The sequence below is a fragment of the Meleagris gallopavo genome, chromosome 2 (genome assembly GCF_000146605.3).
Source record: "Meleagris gallopavo isolate NT-WF06-2002-E0010 breed Aviagen turkey brand Nicholas breeding stock chromosome 2, Turkey_5.1, whole genome shotgun sequence".
Lineage (NCBI taxonomy): Eukaryota > Metazoa > Chordata > Aves > Galliformes > Phasianidae > Meleagris > Meleagris gallopavo.
The window spans coordinates 36,769,052-36,792,416 of NC_015012.2; the positions used below are offsets into that span (position 1 = coordinate 36,769,052).

At 38.4% G+C, this 23,365-nt stretch overlaps 1 protein-coding gene across 1 annotated transcript in view; it reads left to right on the forward strand.

Annotated features, from left to right (window-relative positions):
• NID1 (nidogen 1) overlaps positions 1 to 23,129 on the forward strand; it is a 36,678-nt gene extending 13,549 nt beyond the window's left edge. The window contains 12 exon segments of the mRNA XM_031552193.1: positions 1,235 to 1,363; positions 3,059 to 3,202; positions 3,930 to 4,052; positions 10,239 to 10,439; positions 10,442 to 10,462; positions 11,104 to 11,276; positions 13,025 to 13,151; positions 16,306 to 16,477; positions 17,122 to 17,279; positions 18,544 to 18,667; positions 19,797 to 19,909; positions 21,365 to 23,129. Of these exon segments, the coding sequence (XP_031408053.1) occupies positions 1,235 to 1,363; positions 3,059 to 3,202; positions 3,930 to 4,052; positions 10,239 to 10,439; positions 10,442 to 10,462; positions 11,104 to 11,276; positions 13,025 to 13,151; positions 16,306 to 16,477; positions 17,122 to 17,279; positions 18,544 to 18,667; positions 19,797 to 19,909; positions 21,365 to 21,486 (1,607 nt within the window). The 3' untranslated portion in view covers positions 21,487 to 23,129.
• The last annotated feature ends 236 nt before the right edge of the window (positions 23,130 to 23,365 follow it).

Genomic DNA, 23,365 nt, shown 5'->3' on the forward strand with positions numbered 1-23,365 from the left:
GGACTTAGCTGTAAGAACTGCAACATTCTGCAAACTCTGGTAAATATGAGTCAACTAAGTTAAAAGTTCTCAAAAGCAATGAGGAATGTATGCAGGGCATGGAATATTGGAACCCAATGAAATAATCTTTTTTAGGATATGCTTTGAAAATCCCTTTTGTTCAAGTCTATTGGACCAAAGGTCCAAATTCTTGTCTTGTTTTTCAGGGAAGTTCGTTTCCCAGCATTGTAAAGTGTTTCTGTTGTCTACGGTCTTCTCTTTGTACTACTTGGCAGGGTTTTGAGAGCTGCCCAAATAATGAAAGCTCCATGTCATTATTTGGTTATCTTCCTGGCAAGGAAATGTGTCACTAGGTGTACTAAAATAAAACCTATGATAAATCATAACCTTTACAGTATGAAGTTTCCTTCTTTTCATATTTTAGTTTCTTCTGCGTGCTCCAGCTCATAGAATAAACTTCACAGGAGCCTTCTTGCTGGAGACCTCCAAAATTTCATTTTTTGGGCGTGAGGTACACAGCTTGCAGCAAAAAGTAGTGAAGCAAAATCTCTGCAGTTTAACTAAGCTACAGATGGTATCTGTTTTTTTGCACAGTTTAATAAAATCTTAGATCATTTTAGCTTCTGAGCTTGGGATCTCTACCTCTTACATGTGTATGTATATTTATTAGTAGACAGTTAGATTTGGAATTAATTAAAAGATTTTGCACATAAAATAATTACTGTTTATATGATCTAAAATGTGTTTTAGAACCAAATTTAACGGTTATATCCCTTATATTAATTTACTTCAGATTTTAACATAATAATACACATAAATTCTGTGTATTTGTCATTTACTGTGCTAAAGAACAACCTTCCATTTGTTTTTAATATGTTAGGCTTTGATGTATGGATAACTGAAGGAGAATTCTTTCCTAAAGTTCATAGTTATCCTGCATCTTCTTTCCCAAAGGCTTCTCCTCCCTCCCTGCTTTCCTGGCTGACTCCTCTATAAAACCTTTCCTGTGGTTTTTGTTTGTTTGTTTGTTTGTTTTTGTGCAGATTAGCTGAGGTCACAGTTAACTGAAAACTTATTTTCGGGTTGCTAGTTATTTTTAGGGGGTGTAGACTATCCAAGATGTGGATTAGATACACAAGCCTGCTATTATTTAACACTTACACAGCTTCTGTTTTTCTGGCGTCGGCTTAAAATGCGTTTTTATAGTGACAGAAATCCTTGTATAATGTTCTAGATATTGATGAGTGTTCGGAGCAAGCAGGTGCATGTGGCAGCAACGCAGTTTGCAATAACCAGCCGGGAACATACCGATGTGAGTGTGTTGATGGATACCAGTTTGCAGCAGACGGGCGGACTTGTGTTGGTGAGTTTCACACTTAAAAGCACTGCCCACTGGCTTTCGGGCTGTAGTTTATCTTACAGGAACAGATGATGGCTTCTAGGGTCATGCTGGCTTCTAACACCAGTTGAATGTAGGAGTTTGTGCTGCAGTTAGTGATTACCATCTGTTAGGCATTGAAGAGGGTCCCTGAAGAACTTTGTTTTCTGTCTCGTAAAAACTCCCCATTCAGAATGTTTTTGAGTACAAAATGGAAATGTTTATTGAATGCTTCTGTCTTTTCTACACCATGACTTAGTTGCAGATTTTGCATAGAAATAAAATACATAATTGTGAAAGAAGAGTGCCAAGATATTCCTTACCTGGCTTGAAGGACTTTAGTGTGATCTCTTTCTTCAATCCTGAAGAAACTTAGCAGTCTTATTCCTCTATCTCTTGGTTTGCAGCCCCTGAATGACTTGAACCTGAGACAGGGCAACAGCACCCTTCTTTGTGCTTGTGTGGCTTGATGTGGAACTGCAGCTTTTTCATAGCAGCTGTGTGACTCGCTGTGTTAAGAAGAGAATTGTAAATGAATCTATTTGTAGACTGAGGGATAGGAGGGCTTGGGACCTCCCTAGGAATTCCAGCTCTAAGGCTAACGCTGTTCTGAATAGATTATTTTGTAATCTAAATTTTGCTCTGTGAAGCAGAACAGATAAAAATGATTCTTACAGTGACATCGTCTGCTCCAGAGAAATGAACAAAATGTCTGTTTCCAGATCCGACTATGATGGCAGATTTTTGTGGTTTTTTTTTTCCCCTGCTGATACTGTGGTAGTTTCCATCTGTTTACTGTGATGAAAGGAGCATTGTGGACTCTGGTCCTGGTTCCCTGTCAACTCCTAGGAAGGAATCGCATAAAGAAAGCCTCAGTGGACTCTTACAGCAGCTATAAATCTGTTCCTAGATGTGCTCACTGCAAAACCACATTTTTCTCGCCCTAACATTTTTGTGGTATTTTGCCTCTTTCTTTTTCAAATATAATGGTTTCCTTTCCTGTTCTCTGACATAACAGGTAAGCACAGGCAAAGCTCCAGCAACTACCTAAAATACTGTTGTGTGTAAAGCAGTGCCTGCAGCATATCAGCACTGTCACCAATGAGAAAATCATGAAAAGCTGCAGGCCTGGCCCCAGCTGCTGCAGTTGGTCAAAATTTCTCCAAGAGCTGACAAATGTGTTTACCTCCAATTAAGTGAGTCACATCTCCCATCTCTTGCCAAGTGACGACAGCCCTGGGTCAATGCTAGGTTAGTGTAGCAGGATATTTAATTCCCAGTGCAATTAACTGGCTGCTCAGCCAATGTGTGAGGTGCCTTTAGGAGATGCCTTGCATTTCTTCATTGAGGACTCCTTTTTATAAACAAAACTTGCTAGGATCTGTAGGATCCAGGTGCTGTAGCCTTTTTGCCCTACTCTATGCTAACAAACATTTATGAGGTGTTGCAGACAGTCAATACCTTGTAAAACATCAGTAACTTTTAACACTGGTGTAATGGAAGAGCTTTAAAATACAACAACAAAACAAAAACTGCAACCCCCCAAACAAAATGATTTCTGTTTTTCTTTTTTCTTCTCTGTGCCTTCACAGCTGTGCTCTCTACAAGTGTATTACGAGCTTCAAACACTGTGGAGGAAAATTCAGACTTTCACTCTTCTCTTGTGTGTCTCACCTGCAGCTGTTGAATACGCCGTAAACCACTGCCAGACGGGCACACATGGCTGCGACATCCCTCAGCGTGCTCAGTGCGTGTACACTGGTGGGTCTGCCTACGTCTGCACGTGCCTCCCTGGCTTCTCTGGAGATGGGCGTGCCTGTGAGGGTGAGTAGTACCATTTGCTGTGTTTTTTCACACTCTTTATTGCACAACTTGGCTGCTCATTGCAATTTCCTATGGTTACTTCTGATTTAAATAGGAAGATTTGTACCTTACGTCCTGCAGGCAAGCACTGTAAGCTCTAGTTCTTTACTCTCCTGCTTTTAAGTTCATTCCTCAATATTTGTTCTCCAGAAGGTCCAAGATGAGGTAGCTGCATCTAGGGGATCAGATCCACATCTGCTGGAACTGTCTGCTCTGTATTGGTTTATATGGCTAAGATGGTGACACATAGTGCTCAGAATTCAGAATCTGTAAAAATGTTATACTGTGTTTCACGTCAGTTGGAGTGCAGTGGGAGAGAAGCTTTACCTAAGCATATCAGAAATCTTGCTGGCCAAATTCAGCCTTTTTTCTTGCATTTATGTCTTTTTCCATTCTTCTTTCTCCTTTCTTATGGGCATATATTTCTAAAATACTGTATGAATTTACTGTGCTAGTACCCGTGAGAACAGCAGGGTAGAAGGATTTGCCAACAGCTAGAATCTAAATTATATGCATGCTTTTTCTTTTAATTTCTGTATTCTTCCAAAAGTCTTTAATTCTAGTCATATGACCTAAAATAGGAGCCTGATAGTAATAAGCCAGGTTTGCATTCGAATTCTCACTCTGGTTTGTTAGTTATTCTCCGTCATGAGGAATATTTATCGAATACTGATCTTTTATTTTACAGATATAGATGAATGTCAGCAGGGCCGCTGTCATCCAGATGCTTTCTGCTACAACACACCCGGATCCTTCAGCTGCCAGTGTAAGGCAGGTTATCGTGGGGATGGTTTCCAGTGTGTGTTAGGAGGTAAAATTTTATAGTTCTTGAAAATTAGAGCAGAAATGCAATTTGGGAATTGGAGAATATATGGTTCTCTGGAAAAAAATTGTAGATTGTCTCACTGGGGGCTTTGTTCTTTCTCATGTCCCTTGAGGTCTGAACACCAAGCTTGTGCCAGTGTCTGTCTATTGACTGTTATTGCTTTTCCTGCTCTGTTATTGTTTTATGTTTTGTTTGTAACCCCCCCCCCCCCAGGCAGTTCTCAGCTCCATGCTGATGCTACCTTTTGAATTTGCCTTATGTAATGATTTGACCACACACTAATTTTGTTTTCCATACACAATGGTCGCATATCTTAAAACACATGGAACTGTTGGCGATGTAAATGAAATACAACAAGTACAGGAGAAAATCACACAGAATGGCCCAGGTTGGAAGGGACTTCAAGGATCATGAATCTCCAATCCCCCTGCCACAGGCAGGGCCACCAACCTCCCCATTTAATACTAGACCAGGTTGCCCAGGACCCATCCAATCTGGCCTTGAACACCAGAAGAGAGAAGAATGAAACCAAAGGATCTGTACTATTGTATTCAGCAAGAACTGGATGTCTACATTTCAAGTGTAGTCGGCCAGAGTCCAGAAGGACTAACTCCTGGTTCTAATTAACTCCTAGATTTTTCTTTATTTACTCAGTTTATTCTCTAGTTAGCATAAAGCTCTTTCCACACTTCCGCTCTTGCAGTCTAGTTTGGGCCTTGAAGTAGTGAGGAATACTAAAGCTCAAAGTAGCATTGTTACAGTTATTTCAGTTTGAAAGCATGAAAAACCTAGATGACAGTTGAATACTTTAATCTAGGAAACAAATAACGCTTACCTTCTTGGTACATTTGAACCTATTTCAGCTTCTGAGATTTTTGCTCTTAGACCAAAGAAACTGCACCTCTCCACAGATTGAAACTCAAAATGTGCAGCCAACAGTAAAAAGGTCACAGGGCCAAGGGGAAAAGAAACAAAAAGCAGTAGGACTGAGGAGGGAGGCTGTCTTTATAAATCAGCTTCTGCGCTGTTTTAATGATGTCCAAAATACTTTATGTTTCAAAATTGAGACTTTTCTTTTTATTAAATGATCTGCTGGCTTAAAAGTGCTTGTTTGATTGACCTGAATCTCTACTTGATGTGTTGCTGAACTTCTTTATTTCTCTTTCGCCACTGTCTTCCCTAATTCTGAAGTTCTGACATTCTTGTATAGTAGGATACTAATGCCTCAAAACGAAGAGGTGATGGATGACTTACAGAAAAAACAAAACAAATCACAGAGTGATTTCTGGTTTTAGAACATGTTTGCATGACTTCATCAGGTGCTCAACAGCATATGTTATGTCAAATCATTGAGTGTTTGTAGACTCTTCCATTGTAGGTAAATTGTGGGAGGTTTGGTGGTGTTTAATTCTGAAGCTTTAGCTTTTTCCATTTTTATGTCAGTCTTTCAATGTTGTTTTCAACTTATTTTTCATGCGCCAATGTTCATGCATATTTTCAGTTTAATGCCGGATGAATGGAGAACTACCTGGTGTTTCTGACCAAGATTGAAACATTTATATAATGACCCTGTTGATAAAAACAGGATTATTGCTCCTAAAGGAGAACCTTGATGTGAGAAGCTTGAAGCAAAATCAAAGCTTAGGACTTCTGGTTCTTAAAGAAGGATTGCAGAATGAGAAATACTATTTTCGTGTCTGGCACATTCCCCTTTGTAGCTGAAGCAGATAGTTTGGCAGATGGATAATTGAATTCAATCAATCCAATTCAATCAGTTCTATTACCAGGGCATATTTCATTTCTTCTGAGTATGTGATAGCATATTTGTTGCAGTTGTTGAGAACACCTTTTCACATGTTGTCAGTGTATCTACTCAACTGCTAAGTGTAACGTACTATTTTGTTGAAGCTTTATATTATTTTTCTACTTATCCTAGATGCTTCTTGATTTTGTTTTCATACTCAACATAAATGTAGCTTGAATGGAGATGACTCTCTTTTCAGCTTGGCTACTGGCGCCTCACTGCTGGTCCTCAGCACCACGTGGAATGCCTCTTCTGCAGCAGTGCTGCTGCCTCTGGCTCCTCCTTGGCCCTTATAGCTGCTTGAAGCTCAGAATGCTTGTCTGTTTGCAGGCTGAGGCTAGGTAAATTTTTTGTGTAACAGGCTTGGTATATCTTTGTAAGCTGGCGGAATAACTGAATCATCAATTCCCCTTGCATTCAGTTACCTGAATGGATGATTTTCTTATGTCTAATGTTTTAGTAGGTGGGCGTCTGCCAGATTTTGATAATTTTCATACATGCCTCTCATCTTCTTTGTTTGTTTGTTTTTTTAATTCAGTTTTGTACCAGGAGTAGAAGACATGCTTTGGAAACACTCACATTGTTTGTGCTCATGAAATTCTCTGAGCAGGGAAATAAAAGTTTTATAGATGAGAAGTCTTGCTGTTGGCTGAATCCTGACTAAAGTAGGAGTATCTGCATTGCCCTGCTGGTCTGTGGCAATGGCAGTGTTTACAACAAGCATGGCTACTCCTCTCTTCTTTGAGAGTTAATAGAACAATAGCTGCTCTTGGAACGTCATCTTATTGCTAAAGCTTGAGTACTTCTAAAATGGATGTATCCAACTGCTAATCATTGCCGGTGGCTGGAATCAAACAGGTTTCTGAAGCTCTGCAAAAAGCAGCTTAGTTTACTTTAGCACCCAATTTGTAAACCAACTTACTTCAGGGTGGAGATTCCAGATGAGAATCATTGTATTCAGATGTCATTAGAGAGCCTTTCTTCCCCTTCTACCTGATAAGGTTTTGATCTAATTAGCCTCAGTCAACTCACTGAAGTCTTTCCTGGTTGTTAATAGCATGGAAAGTTTCATTCATCTGAATACTCTGTTCTTTTTGCTATCCTTTTCCAAACAATATGTTCAATTGCTTGTTTGTTTGGTGCCTTTATTAATATATGGAACGTACTGTTGAACTTTACCACTGCTGAATGGCTGCTCTCAAAGCAAGGAGACTAACAAATAAAATGGATTTGAGTTGTACGTAAGTGAATGTTGTAGGAGTAAACCCATAGGTTAATGAAAGAGTTAATGATGCTGGAATGTCTCACTGCTCACAGCTATTAAGAATGTCTGTACTTCATTATTTCCTCACGCTTCATTTTTCCATTTCAAAAAACCAGATGTCTGAGTGTTTCTACCCCTGCAGACCCCAGACACTGTTTACTAAACAGAAACAAATCTGGGTTCTTGGACTGGGGGTCTGACCGTTAGAGCCATTTGCTGGTGCTCTGTACACAGTTTGTTTCACATGAAAAATGCATGGGGCAATGCTGCAAGTGAAGGACTGCAAGGCAAAATGAATGGACAAAGGGCAGTGTGTTGTTTTGTTTTGTTCTCTTCCTTTTATGGCAGTGTCTGAGAAGGGCAGTTAAAAGTGCTGGTATAACTGTGATATTTGGGGAATAAAGTGAGCTACACCAGAAATTCAAAAAGTACCCTTTGGGGTACTCTTGTACTGGACAGAGCTTTATTATCACTTCTCTGTCTTCAGCTTGTGAATTAAAACCTCTTTGAGCAGTTATATCAGATCTTTGAAAAATTCTGAACGCTGTCACAAACTGATTAAATTTGATATAGTGCATTAGTCTGTAATCCCTCTCGCAAGGTGGAAGAGAAGTCCCATAAATTCCTCATCCTGCTTTCCCAACCTCCACTTTTATTTTTTTTTTTGAAAAGTCCATAAATGATTTTCTACAGTACTGCTACAAGAGCTTTCCTTTATGACCAAAAGTGACTTTGAATGTTTGCATATGGGTTTGTTTGTTCGTTTGCTTTTTACCCCAATTCTGTTTATTTCTTTGCTTATGTGGGGAATGTGTATGTGCGTCTTTTTTGTCTGGGCCAGTTTCAGTATCCAGGCTATTTTCAAGTTTTGTGTTGTTTTCCAGAGTTTTAAATTCTGCGCTGCAAGTGCTGGTTTCTAAAACAACTGAAAAATATATGTTGAAAACATTAAATATAAATTTATTTTTTTGAGGAAGATTATTCACTTAGCTTGAGCTCAGGATGCACCATTCCATGGAACCAGACTAGTGTGAGCTGTGGCCTGCTAAACGTCACATCCTGGGCAGTCTGCATTTCTGTTCTGTGCTGCAGGAGCTCCTCTCTTCTGTACGCTGGTTCAACTTCTCACTATCCTTTTGAACTCTGGGTACCAGAGTTGGACCCAGTATTTCCTGACGTATCTTACTAATACCACCCAGAGCAATAACACTGCTTCTCTATACCTGTGTGGTGCTCCCTCACAATCCCCACAGGATTTAGAGTAGTGCTCACACTGGGTTAGTTACTCACGGATGACTTTTCTTAGTTGTTCTTTTCCAAGATAAGTCTCTGTCTCTAGAAACTGGTGTACGTGGCGTATTCCAAGTGTAACTGTTCATTTGACTGCCTGAGTCAGCGTGTTGATTTTAATGAGCTCTATTTACCCAGTAATGAGGTCTTGTCCTTCTCATCTTTTGTGTCCTATTTCTCTTCCAAGTGACATGATCTGTGGCTATGTATCTTCCTCCAGAGCCCTAATGAAGAAATGAAATTTAAAACCAAACTAGGGTAGTGTGGTAGCTTGCTAGAAATACCACTACTTAATTACTTTTTTCCATTGACTCAAATATTTCTCATTTTTATCTTTTTTTTTTTTAACCTTATGGTGAGTTGAGTGCTATCAACAAAATTTGAGATAATGTAGACTTTCCTTCAGAGTTTGATTTTGTAACTTAACTCAGGACTCCTCGCCACCCACACTAAAGCTGAGGCCAACTATTTTATTTGTTTGGACTGAGCTGTTCTCCAGACATTTGTATTTCTCTAATTGTGTCCAGGTGCACAGAACTTTTCCATTGCATTAACTTTTTTTTTTTTTATTGATACTTGTGTTACTATTACACCACAGTAGTCTGTAAGCAGATGGGATTGGATTCTTACTCTGCTGGACTAGGTTTATTCTGAGCCATACATAGCTAACACTGCCCACTAGACAATGTCAAAGCGAGGAGGTAAATCTAAGCTTGATCTCCTTGTCAGACAGTTTGTGTTAAGTATTTCTAGCTGTCTATAGAAATCAGGAAGAGGATATTCCCCCATAATTAGACATCTTTCTCTCCCATTGCGCAGAGCCCCTCAGGTCTCAAGTGTAAGGACAACATGGCATAGATTTGTGAGGAGAGGGAAAAAGTTATTGTATTCTGTTGATTTCACTGAGCTATTTGGTATCTGAAAGGATATATTTGTCTAGGTGACATTCCCTATTACATGACATGTAACAGCAAAGGAAGATTTATTCTTCAGTACGGACCGCTTTGTAAAATTGAAACCAGAAGAAACTGATCCCTGGATCTCTTGATAATATGGAAAATCAATTTCTTCTGTATCTCTGTATTAACATGTACAGCCATTGTGTATTACATGTTTCTCTGTATATGTAGTAGTATTCCAGGTTTCAGTACAGCCTCGCTTGTGTGCCTTACCAGGAACTGAGCAATCTGTTCCTGCCATTCCTTTCTTGAGTCCAAAAGCATCAAGTGAGCTCTCAAATTTGATGCCTGAACTTTAAAAATCTGATACATATCAGAGCAGTAAGTTGTTTCATTTCCTAGGTTCTATAGAGAACTCAGCACCTGCTTTATGTCATGATTTTTTTCTCTTGTCCCTTTGAAGGGAAACTTGACTTTTAGCATTACAAAAAAATTTTGTCTACTCTATAGCCTGGCTAATTAGTCACATATTGAAGTCCATGGGTATTTGCCAAACAAGTAGACATTGGAGGTCACAAGCTGGACAGAATGTTCTTGCTAATGTACTTCTAGGAGAAATAATGTTTTCCAGCTTCTCTTTTATGACCTTTCAATGTAGGAAGCTGCAAGGGAGCTTCTTGTTTTGTTTTAGTGAAAAAATATTGAAAATTATGTAAAGTCATGGTAAATGTGTTAGATCTACATAAGGCAGACTGTTTCTGAAGGAGCACTAATGATGTATACCTTCTAAATTTGTATCATGTTCCTCCAATAGTGAGAATACATGTTTTATAAGTAGTCAGTACATGATAACTGCTAATGGAGCATAGTTATTAATTAAAGCAGAAACATTCACTGGTCTGTTTTCTTCATAGGAGTGGTAAAGACCAAATGCCAGCGTGAGAAAGAAGTAGCCCTTGGAAGTGGAGGCACTTTCTTCCAAAGAGAAATAAGAGTTGGTCAGTTCATTCCCCAGTGTGATGAACATGGGAATTACGTACCCACTCAGTGCCATGGCAGCACTGGATATTGTTGGTGTGTGGATAGAGATGGAAATGAGATTGATGGCACCAGAAGTGGCCCGGAGTTCGACCACCATGTAAGTGGCTGAAGCTCTTGTTCTTTTGGGTGTCTCTTCTCCGATGCACACTGTCTGCCAAACATGGGGCCCCTGAGATGTAGCACTGAATTAAAGCAATGCAGGATTCTCTTGAATCAACGATAGTTTGCCCCATGCTGCAGCCCTTCAGCGACTCCATTTATGCTTTTCCTTCAGCCAGGGCATCTGGACAACTGTGATGAAATGGTTTTCTGACTTCTTTCCTACTTTGAATTTGTGAGGGGCCCCTATAAGTTTCTGCCCTCTGGGAACCTCTGTATGTATGGTAAATGGCTGCTGCCTCAGGAAATGAAGGATATTCCTTCCAACCTCTTCATCACTTCAACTGCAAAATAAGATAGGCTTTTTTGAACATTTAAAGGAAGGAGCAATTACAGAGCTGAACATGAAAAGATCTATTATGTCAATTGCTTCTTCTCTGTCGGCAGAAGGCAAAAAAAAAAAAAATTAAAAAAAATCTGAAGCTTTCTGCATCTGATTAGAGTTGTTAGGATCTACTTATCAGGCCTTTCCCTACAGAAGCCTGTCTGTAATTGTCTTATTGTCTGTATGTAACAAGGAGCCTTGTTACACTTCACAAGCTAATTTTGTTGCCATCTTTTTCTTTTTCTATGGACAAGGTCTGAGCACAGCTGCTCCTCCTGTTGTTATTGGGCCTTCTGTTCGACCAGACACAATACCACTGCCTCCAGGAACACATTTGCTTTTTGCCCAAAGTGGGAAAATTGAACATGTTCCATTGGAGGGAAACAGCATGAAGAAAAATGGTGCAAAAGCACTCTTGCATATTCCAGTAAGTAACCTACTGTAAAAACCAGTGTGTTTTGGAGGAGCTGCAATGCAGACGGAAGTGATTGTTTGTCATCTTTGTTGTTTGATAATTTAAGTTTCAAACTCAATTTTTATTTTTCATTAAGATTTTGGTATCTCAGCACTTTGTCACTGAATTTCTGACCTGACTATTTATTAAAAAAAAATAATAACTGAGCTATAGAAAAAAGTTATTTGCTTTTAAAGAATAGATCATAGGACAAAAAAAATTAATATTTGTGATCTCATATGCTTCCAACAGTTGACTGTATAAATACTCCTAACCTCACGTTTCCATTGGTGTAAAAATCTAGAAGACCTGCAAAATCAGTATCTAAAGAGGCCCTTTTTGTTCCTCTCAAATTTTTGTCATACATCTTAATTTATTCCTGGTCTTCAGTCATTTCTCAGCATTTCTTGGCTACAGATATACAGAAAATCTTTTTCTTGTTTCCTTTTTCATGTGCAGGCCCAGCGGGTGGTAGATATTTTTCCCACACTTCTTACTACTGTCTTGAGAATCTTTTTTCCTTGAAAATGAATCCCTGATGTTGAGAACCTCTTCTCCATTACCTGTGAAACACACAAACTCTCCCCACTTCCAGTTTTGTCATGTTCATTTTACCTGAAACATGGGATTTCTATTTTCATTCCAGAGTGAGAGTATTTATAATAGTTAGCAAAAGCAGATATCATGTTGGCCTAATAGGTGAAATACAGACTAAATTATACAAATTCAGTTCAGTAGATAGTACTACAGACTGTACTGTGATGTAAGGATGAAACTCAGCTTTTTTCTCTTGTCCAGAGTTCTGCTGCAGTAGCGCTTTAAAGAAAGTACTTTTATTATTAGAATTAGAATTATGATGATGTAGGCACACAATTCTGAATCTCTGTCAGCTAGTCTTATTACTTACTTGGTCTAGCTTAGGACTATTTTCAGGAAGGAGAAAAGATAACATACATCTCTTCTTGAATACTTTAATTAAACTCTCAGTCTCTGCTATTAGCGTTTTTTTTAATGTTGCCTTAGTGTTGTGTATTTGGGAAGTGACAGCATGAGGACGTTCAGATTGTTCAGTATTCTATAGCATTATTGTAGGCTCAGTAATAAGTCATCTCTGTTCTGGTGCATGTTTTTGGACCAGTTCTCTAAGAAGCTGCTCATCTTTCATTTTTTATCAAATGAATGAGAATCTTAAGTAGCAAAAGGAGCAAAGGAGGTAGACTCAGTAATCCATGATAAATTAGCCTTTTACCTGGAACGTGCCTTTCATTTGCTTGGAAGGAGCTTACACTCTAAACTCAAATCTTCAGACCTGTCTTCTTTTGCCAGAAAAATCACTTCCTTTCCTATGAGAATGTTCATTCCACCAGAAAGATTTGTTTGTGGAGTATTTCCAAAACTGTTATTTAATGAACTTACTTTGCTAGAACTTTGTTGTGGCAATTGATACATTTTAAGTAACTGCTGAAATGCAGCCACTGTGCGTGGAGTGATGAATATGCAGGAAGAATTAAAGGAAAAAAAGCAGATGAGAAATAATACAGTAAGATGTTAGCAAGAATTTTCTTTAGATGAACATAAGTACTTTTTTGGAGTAAGCTCTGTGAATAGTGTCTGTTTGTTAAAAGGAACTTACAATTGGAAGCACTATTCTAAGCTACTCTACAGTGACTGCCCACACTGTCCTTTTCTCTGCTTGATCTTATTTGCTTGCTGATCAACAGGACAAAGTTATTATTGGAGTTGCTTATGACTGCATGGACAAGATGGTTTACTGGACAGACATCAGTGGTCCCTCAATCAGTAGAGCTAGCCTGCATGGTGGGGAGCCAACGACCATCATCAGAACGGGTAACAGCACCAAGTTCTTCCTACTTCCTGTTAATGGCATTAAAAACATGAATTTAATAATAATTCACAGGTGTTACTTGAGCTTTAGCATTACAAGTGACTATTATTTGCATAAATGATACACTAAAAGCTTTGGTAACTTAAAATGAAGAAGGATTTATTTCCTGTGTAGTAGCACTTCACTGGAATATTTATGCTACATTACAATTTGGGTTGCAGTTTTGATGATTCTTTAATGTAGGAAGATCATGGAAGTGGATGTGCAGATAAAGGTTATCCAGTAAGAATTGTGTGGCTGGATTTCTTAAAAGCTTTTGTGAAGTTCTTTGCAAAGAACCTCTGAATAGATTTAAAATGGTTCTCTGCTGAACTAACACTTCGTTATTGGCTGAATAAATGATAAGTAACAAGGGTAGCAGCAAACGAGGGGTGTTCATGATGGAATTGAGGTATAAAAAGCCTAGAGCATTTAAAATTTCCTAAAAGGTTAAGAAGAAAGACAGGTTTAGGGAACCAAGTGAATGTGGAGCATGAGGGGAAAAAAAGAAACAGCAAAAGAAGCTAGAGGGAGGCACTTTTTACATACTCATTTGTGTCCTTGGGATCCTAGAATACTTGTAAAGTCAAGATACTAGAGTTTCTTGCTTTTGACCCTTTCCAGGTATTGTCATTGAAATGTAGGAAATTAATTTAGCAAAATAATTAACTAGTTCTAAAACTCTACAATAAATTTGCTTTGGTTTTCTTTGGATGTGTTGCATATCTCTACCTGAAGTACATGCTTCAGGATAGCCAGTTTCTTGGTACTCCATTTAGGCTCTCAGGGGCAATGGAGAGATGGGAGCAGCTTGGATTGTGCTTTTGTCCTGGGAAGGGTTAAGGGAAAACTTAACCATCCCTAACCACAACAGCAACTATTTCTGTACAACTTGACTGTATTTCTGTACAACTTGCTGGCTGAGGAATTTGTAGAACTTCCTTTTAATCCTAGCATTTTTGATTTAAGAGAAACTTTAAGCGATAATGTAAGCATATGCATGTGTAACTACAGTGTCAGTGGGGAAAAGATTTCCAGTCTCTACCATTTGAAGATCTACTCCTCAAGGATTTTGTCAGATTGTGCACTTTAAAAAGTGAAGGGAATTGCTATTGCTAAAGATTTTGTGTATGTATGAATTGTTCTATCTAATGAGACTGTGTGTGAGTGCCTTGAAAGCCTTGCAGTACATGAAATATTTTAGGAATATTGTGAAGACTTTCAACAAAATTGGATTATTTTAGGTAATTTGAAGTATTTAAAACTTAGCACTGCTGCATAGGAACCTTGTTTTTCTATCTGCTACAAAAAACGCTTTATATGTAAAAGTATCTCATAATTTCTATTGTCTTGTTGTTCACATAGGATGTGTTTGGTATTCCTGAAGAGATCTTGAGTAACGTTTCTCTTTACTTCCTGCGTGGAAATGTTAACTGGATCTTTGATAAAGAGTCAGAACAAGTTGTGGTTGGATATTCAGTATTTGAATATCTCTGTGGTACTCAAAACTGAACCTTTAAAATTTCAGTAAATAGGAAAAAGCCTTGCTCTTAGAAAGCTCATGAGAATTTATTATTTTGTTTTGATCTTTGCCTTTTTCCTCTGGAGGGCTGCAGCTGCTTTCTTCAGTTCACACGTATTTTTGTGGAATGCACTTTTTTTGGTTGTTGTTGTTAAAGCTCTTGCAATCCAAGTTGAATTGCTCCGCAGAAACATGTTTTATTGTGGAGCCCCATCCAGTTCCCATCTATTCTTGCAGCTGTATTGCCTGTGGAGGCTTTCTGAGCTCTGCAGCTGTGGAGGCAGGTCAGGAAGGAGAGCTTCCATCTTCGTTGTAATTGCTTGAATTATATTAGTTATGTCTATACAATCCTGTCTTTTTCCAAGAGCAGAGCCTGTGACTGTACCAGCCTTGATGGCAGTGCAGCAGGGGCACGTCTGTGGCACTAATGCCTTTTCTTCACAGGGACCGTTTGTGTTGCACACTGTTTAATGGCTGTCAGTAAATACACTTGAAAACTAGTAGAAAATTAGCCACATTCTTTTGCTGCAGGACATTTAAGTGCTGTGTAGATCTGAATTTAAAAATTTCTTGACAGCTGGCTGGTATGAAGAGTCACTGCCTGTTTTGGAAGTGACCACATGCAATTCTACTTCTTTTGGAACTGAAATCAGACTAGAAGTGATCTGTAGTGGCTTTGGCCTCACAGCATCCCACGCAGCCTTCACACTCCTTTTCAATGAATGTACAAATGTTGAGAAGTGTAGAAGCAGCTTTTCCACAGTGGCTGAATTAAACCTTGAAGAACTTTATATTTATTTTGCATCTTTCATGTGAGTTAGAAATTACTAATGCTGAAGCAGAAAGGATGTTATCTGTTATTTCCTGTTGCTTTTGGAACAACTAACTATCCAAGACAAATAGTGCACATACGGTACTAAAATACATTCCAAAAAGGATTGCTGTGCAAAAACAAGGAACAGGGTCTAAATTCCATCAGTTAACTAATAGTATTATCTCTAGTGCTTTGGAGCATACTTTCTGTATTGCTTTGGCTAAGCTTATTAAAAATCCAGTTTTCAAATGAGTGCCATGTATGCCACCTACCAAAGAAGGGGGAATATTAAACACTATGAAATCATTCTAGATCCTGACTTACTAAGGAGGTTAGAGTAGGATTCTCGTAGTCTGTATTTATTTCCCTGCTTTCAACATTTTTTTTCTTTCCTTTCCTCCTCAAGACAAGTTTACTTGCAGACTTGGGGTGCGTGCTGGTTTGGCTCTTATATTTATCACTCGGTAAAACAGTTAGCCCAGTAAAATGTATAGTGTGAAGCATAAGTGAGTATCTTAACTTTCTGAGCTATCTGTGCTGTAGCTCCGTCTGCAATATAGGTGAGATCCAAGGCTTATATAAAAGATGTGTTCCCAAGGAGGGAAATGTGCTGAGGGAGGCGGGCGAAAAAGCTATTAAGCTTTTGCAACTGATGTGGCTTTTGTTGTCTGCACCCAGAAAATTGAAAAAAAAAATCTCTGTTAAGAGTTGTGAATGCTTATGAGGCGCATGTTGCTAAGAAATGTGATGTCTATGAATACTTTTCTCTATTCTTTTGCAGACCTGGGAAGCCCTGAAGGGATAGCTCTAGATCATCTAGGTCGCAACATCTTCTGGACTGACTCTCAACTTGATAGAATAGAAGTGGCTAGACTGGATGGGCGCCAGCGTCGCATCCTTTTTGACACTGGCCTGGTGAACCCCCGTGCAATTGTTGTGGATCCTGTGAGAGGGTATGGACACCTTTTGAAAATACACATGCAAAGCTTGGCTTCTGAGAGGGGTTAAGTAAATTCTTACTCTCACAAAGAGCATTCAAGGCCAAAAAAAACACTACTAACAAGTGGCCATTAATAATAAAGTGTCAGTGAATTAATGGCCCTCTCTGAAGTTCTCCCCTGACCTTAGACCACTCTGATCAATTCCGTTGTATACAGCTTGATGTGCTGAAAAGAAAAACAGGATTTTGAATGAATCCCACAGATGCGTGCCAAATGTTGCTGTTTCTGCTGCTTAGCCTGGGTAGACATGATGGGTGGTGGAAGGAGTGCTGCGGATGTACATTTTAAACAGTCCACAGAACTGCTGAAATAGAAGTGTTTTTGCCTGGCATCTAGCGCATAACCTAAACAAAGAATGGAAAGCATTTCTTCTTGTGTGTGATTGTTTTCTTGTTATTAATAGAAGTATAACATTCAGTATATATTCAGGATGTTTTGTCACTTCAATATTCAAGGGCAATGTGGTGCTTCTTACTAATGTAACTGCTACTTTGGCGATGTAGTGTTATTTTTATCCTTACTATTTTTTTTTCCTTGATTACAACAGTTATTTGAGATCAATCAGTCTTTATTTTTACCTTTTTCTTCCTCTTAAGAAACCTGTATTGGACTGACTGGAACAGAGAAGCTCCTAAAATTGAAACATCATACATGGATGGCACAAACAGAAGAATTCTTGTGAAAGATGATCTGGGATTGCCAAATGGGCTGACATTTGATCCTTATTCCTCAATGTTATGTTGGGTAGATGCAGGTAAATAGGTGTTGAAGTCTCTCTTCATAATACTAGCATACTAAGCACGTCCAATCCTGAGAAGAAGCACAGCCAATTTAGTATTTCTAGCTCTTTGGACTAGAACTTGGATTTCACGCCTTGATTTTTGGCGTTGGTAATCTCAATTCATTTGTTCATGCTACCTCTGTTGGGTTCTGTGTAAGCTGAAAGATTTTAGTTCTGATCAAAAAGCTGTCTAGAGATACAGCAGGCATCCCCTCCCTGGAAGCATTCAAGGCCAGGCTGGATGGGACTTCGAGTAACCTGGTCTCTTGGGAGGTGTCCCTGCCTCTAGCAGGGAGGTTGGAGCTAGATGATCTTGAAGGTCCCTTCCAACCCAAACCATTTTATGATACTATGATCAAGAGATGAATTCTGCCATTGACTCATTGATTATGCTTAAAGACAAAAAGTGTGCTTTTAATTCTCATATAAACTTTCTTTTTCCCTCTTGCTGTCTTTCTCACTGTAGACTGCCAGAGATCTCTTCCTGTGGAGGTGCTTTTATACTTCAAGACACCTTTCAAGTTAATGATAAATTAAAAAAGATCATCCTCTGTTTTTCACTGTAAGAAACTTTCTCTAGCCTTTAATCATTTCTCACTCTGTTAACTTTTTTTTTTTCCATCTTTTATTCTCAAACTTGTCTCTTCTCCTTTTTTTCTCCTAATTTTGAAACCCACTAGTTAACAAAATTCTACAGGTGTTTCCATTTGCTAGCAGTGTTCCTGAGGTGTGTAGCAGACTTAAAACTAGGCCTTTTTACACCTTATTTGCATTTATTAATTAGGTATTCTTCCTGCAGTCTTGCCTTGGTTGCCCAAGCTAGCAATTATTTTGCAAACATTCTTACCTAGCTCAATTTAAAAAGTGCCTTCAAGAGGAGGTAGAACTAGATAGTGGTTGAAGCATCCCTCCAGAATGGAGGAGAACTTCTATCAGCTTCTATTTCAGCCTGAAGATGCTGGTTTCTGTACCTGGAGTTTCAACTTGTGAGCAATGGACATTTGTGCTTCTGTAAGTTAGGTGCTGTGCTGATTACATTAGCACTAAAGTGTTTTGCCTTCCAGCCTTTGACACGTGTGGAGATTTGGCATGGGAAGGCCTTTGGCTGAGCAGCAGACTGAAGGACATCCAGAAAATTTTAGTCTGTTTGTGCTTGCATGTTTATGCTTATCCCTTCTTCCTCATGAGAGCTCTTGGTCTTTGTTTTGAAGAAACGGAATTGTTTCACTTCACCCAGGTACCAAGAGACTGGAATGCATGAACCCTAATCAGCTTGGTCGACGAAAGATTGTTGAAGGAATTCAGTATCCTTTTGGTGTTACAAGCTATGGCAAGAATTTGTACTACACAGACTGGAGAAGGTATGTTATCTGCTAAAGAAATTATGGAATGCTTTATTCTGTTCTTCTGCCTGGTAGGAAGTGAAGTTTATACTGCACTTCTCATGTCTGACATATCACACATTCCTCTTCTTTTTTTTTAATTTTTTTTCTATTTCTTGCAATAGCTGTTGCAGGACAGAGTGATTCTGTACAGCTGACCTATTGATGTTGCCACTTAATTGAGTTTTCTTCCTAGCATAGTGATTTGTCCTCTAAGAAAATACAACTATAAGCATTTCTGGGAAATGAGTGGGAGTTAACATGTTTCCCTTAAGGCTTTAGCTGCTGCATTGTAGAGGGCAGAAGTTAGTCACTCAAGGCTTTTTATGCTGGATGTTATCTGAATACTTAACCAGAAATAAGAGGATATTTTTACCATCTTGATGACACTTCCTTTGTTGCAAGTAAACTAAAACATTGAAATGCAATTGAGACTTTGGAGTTTACTATGCATTTACAGAAAAAATATCCAGTTCATGTATTTTTAACTGTCTTTCCTGGATGTAAATAGTTATGTGGGCTCTATCTACAAGCTCGTTCACAAACGATTCTGTCACTTGCAGCAGGAAGAGCTGTTAGTGTGTTTGAGGATTCCCAGGCTAGAACCTAACAGCTGGGAAATGCTATTCTGGATGAATGGGAATCTGCTGAAGTTGTGTCAGTTACTGCCCTTTGGTTTCTAGGAAAGAAAAAATCTTTTTGACAGTGTTCCTTCCAAATATGAGGCTCCACCTGGAATACATTGTAATCATTATGTGTAATAGCTGTGTTGCCTATGTCACAGAAAATACGGGATTGCAGAATATGTAATGCATCAAAACCACTAACAGATGTGTTCCTGTAGAGGGACGTGTGTTTGGAAGTACCTCCAAAATTATTAAGTTGGCTCCCTGCTACTGAATCTCATTGCTGCCTAGGATGAGGGCTGTGATATGTGTATTTGAGTTGTCCATACAAGCTGAGGTCTTGGGGGATTTTTCTTCAGACATCACTCTCTAATAGTGAAAAAAGAAGCAATTCTAGATTTCTTCCTTCTTTTGTTTTGTTTGTTTTGTCTTGTACTCTTATATTAATCTCACTTCTGTATATTCTCTCTTGTATTTGTCAGGGATGCTGTTGTAGCTGTGGATCGCATGGTTTCAGTAGAAAATGACAACTTCCAACCTCACAAGCGCTCCCGTCTCTATGGAATCACTACAGCTTTTGCTCAGTGTCCAGGAGGTAATGCAGATGATCCTCAAGTTTTTCCAGCAATCCAGCATCTTAGCACATGAATGAACTTAGCCCTTCAGTGAGAGCTATTACTGCCACCCAATATAGGTGATTAGTGAAGGTTTGCTTAGATTTCAGTCTTCAGAGAAATTAAAAATTACAATTTTTTTTATAGTTGCCATATCCAATCATAGTAGGCAGAGGAGTCTTGTTGTATCGTTAGACATGGCTAAAGCTGCTGTCTTGTCAGTATCTAAATTGAATCCTATACTTATGAACAGGGTCTTATTTACTCATTTTTAATTTTAAACTATAGAAAAAATGGTCTTCCAGATTTCCTTAATGAGATCCGGTGTTTTTAAAATGGGAATGTTCAAAAAACAGCAGGTGGCAGAGTGGGTGGACTGATCTTTCTGCTCTGTTGAATGTTAAGCTTTTCAGATACGTTACTGAAAAGCCCCCCCGTGAAACTTAGAAGAGAGAAAGTTGATAGCCTTGAAATAAGTTTACTCTTTGGGAGGCAATACCACTGTCCAGTTCTTCCACTATTCTTTTCAAATTACTGTTATTAGAAGAGTTCTCTTTTTTATTATTACTATGTGGCTAGATTTATAACTGTGTTGTTTTAACTTCAGGCCTAAAAAAATCCTAAATGTTAGAGTATTTGCTCAAGTTATTCAGTATGTACAGTAAAAACTTAATTGCATGTCTGGTTCGGAGCATTAAAGTATGCATATGAATTTCATAACTAAGAAATCAGACATTTTATTCCTAGTAGTTAATTAGTTGGTTAACTAGTTAACTTAATAATGTTAACTACTAGTTAATAATTGATATTTCCATTGCAATAGGCACTGTATAACAAAATGACAGTCTGTGCTGTGACTAAAAGATTATATTTGTAATTTTAGAAACCTTGACATTATTTTTTTTCCTTTTTACTTCAGATGTTTGTCTCTGACTGATGTCTTTCATTTCAAATCCATTTCTTTGGGCACTCCCTCATATTTCATTTTACCCCTCAATGTTAATGCATTCCTCCCAAAACCCCCTATTTTTGTGTTTTTGCTAGTCATTCCTCAGTGTTTTTGTAGTGGAAAGGTGGGAATGAAGTTCCGTACCATTTTGAATTTGGTCCTCATTTGTTGCATTTCGCATTTCCTTACCCTATCACCATTCTAGTGTCTGTGACCACTCAGCCAATTTATGAAGTACATTTCTCAGCATATTTTTTGATGTTGCCTATCCTGCTCTGTCCTGATATCTGGAGCTTTCCTTGAGGTGAATATCAGAAGCAGGGATCTGATGACTTTGATTTCCCCAACACATAGTTTTTTCAATCTCAGTTTGTTTCCCTGGCGTAGTCATGAATCTGCATATTTTGCACATGCGGATTTTATTGTTTGTTTGGAGATATTATTTGCTTTTGCTTTCCTTCAACATTTTTCGTCTCTTCTTTTTCAGGACATAACTACTGTACAGTGAATAATGGTGGTTGTACTCACCTCTGCTTGGCTACCCCAGAAGGCCGCTCTTGCCGCTGCCCTGACAACACAGTTGGAGTGGATTGTATAGAAAGAAACTGAGTATTAAAACAAGCTTTCAAGCAGCAGGCACCTTCTGGGAATGTGCCATAAACAATTCAGATCTATCAACACAATCAGGCCCTAGAGATAAGTGCTGCATGCTGTTGACTGCAAGCCATAATGCGCATATGCAGACACACAGGCAATGACTGTTTTGTAGCAGTTAGGCAAGACAGAGCCATCCAGGTTAGGTCCGATTGCATCTTAATCCTTGTAATACAATGTTTTTGCTTTGAAAGAAAAATGTGGAGGCCTTAGTTGTACCTGAGTCAGGCTAGGAGAAAGTGTGTCTCAGCTGAATACAACATGGAGAAAAGGATGATGTGATCTTGAGACTGGATTGTACCTCAAAACACACAGCAATTATCTGTGTAATGGCATGTTTGGCCCTTTGCATATGTGAAGGCTGTATTTTCAGCTGAGAAGCAGCCAGAGGGTCCCAAGGATGGATAGATGTAGGTGAGAACACCTGGTAATATCACAGATTTAATGCCTAACTGCATTCATCCCCACTACCAGTGTTTGAATTTTCGAAACTTGAATCTCAACTTTTGACTTGTTGTTATGAAAATACTTTATCCACATGCTGTCAGGGTATTATTTACTACCCTCATGTGATTCTTTATAGTCGAGACTGCGTAATGGCTGTGTTTGAAGTTTCTACTGGAGTTTGAGAGATTTATTTTTCTTCCATCTGATGTAGATTCCTTAGTATTTTCCTAAAATCCCCTAAACAAACTTTTAGATTTAGATCACAGATGCTGATAGTTCATCAAAGAATAGATATTGGTTCATTTGGAGGTGTTTGTTTTTGAAAGAGAGAGTCATATTTGTTTCCTGAGAGCTTTTAAAATAATATTTCTATATTTGATTCTTTAAGCCTGAAAATGATCTTTGAATTTTATGGTAGCCATCTTTCTTCTTTAGCAAACTACATTATGCTTTTTTTGGTAAAAAAAAAAATATATATAAGAAACATAGCAGTTAAAAATCTGATTTCCAAAGGGTTGGCTGTGTCTTGGTGCTTAAAGGTAAAAAGTATTACATCCCCTTTGTGTGTCATTGCTGAGTAACAGCAAAAAAATGTGCTGAAAATCAAAGCAAACTTGAAGCACATTTTCAGCATGACCAGTGAGCTGGAGTTGGGAGGCAAAGTAAAAAATGTATATTCTTAATGTCATACTAAACCAAGAGTGAAGTTTAGCTTCTGCACAGTGTGTTGGGAAACAAGCTCACATGCAAGTACACTTCTGTCAGTGTACACTTCATAATGCTGTGATAAGAGCAGTAAGCTACTAATATCCGTATTTCCTCACTCCCTTTCCAGATGCTGCAGTTAAGCTTCATAAAGAGCCAGTTCTGAGTCTTGATGTGTGACATCTTCCTCTTTAATTGTGTATTTATCATAAAATAACAATGTAAACATTTTAAAGATATTTTGGTGTAACATTTTATAACAATTAATTCATTTTACTCATACACTTAATCAGGTATTTCTTTCTGTAAATATCAAAAATGTGTTGAAATGAAGGTGCTTGATAATTCTTTCTCCAGAATTATTCACATATCTGGTGAAATATTAAAGTTTACACTCTGTACAGGTATCTACAGTATGGTCAATAAAAAATGTTGTTTTTTTTTAATTTTATTGTTTTCTATTTTAAAAAAAAATGTCCTGCCTGCAGACGGAAGTGATATGCAGTGTCTGAATTCTCCTCTTGTACAGGTCTGGGTTTAGCTAACTCTGCTATCTAGTCATGATTTTTCTCCTCTGAGATGAAACAGAAAAGGGCTTTTAAATTTTAAAAGCAGTAGGATTCTTTTATGCCAAACAAATACGAGAGGACCTGAAGAACATATAGATTCCTCTGTTTTGTGA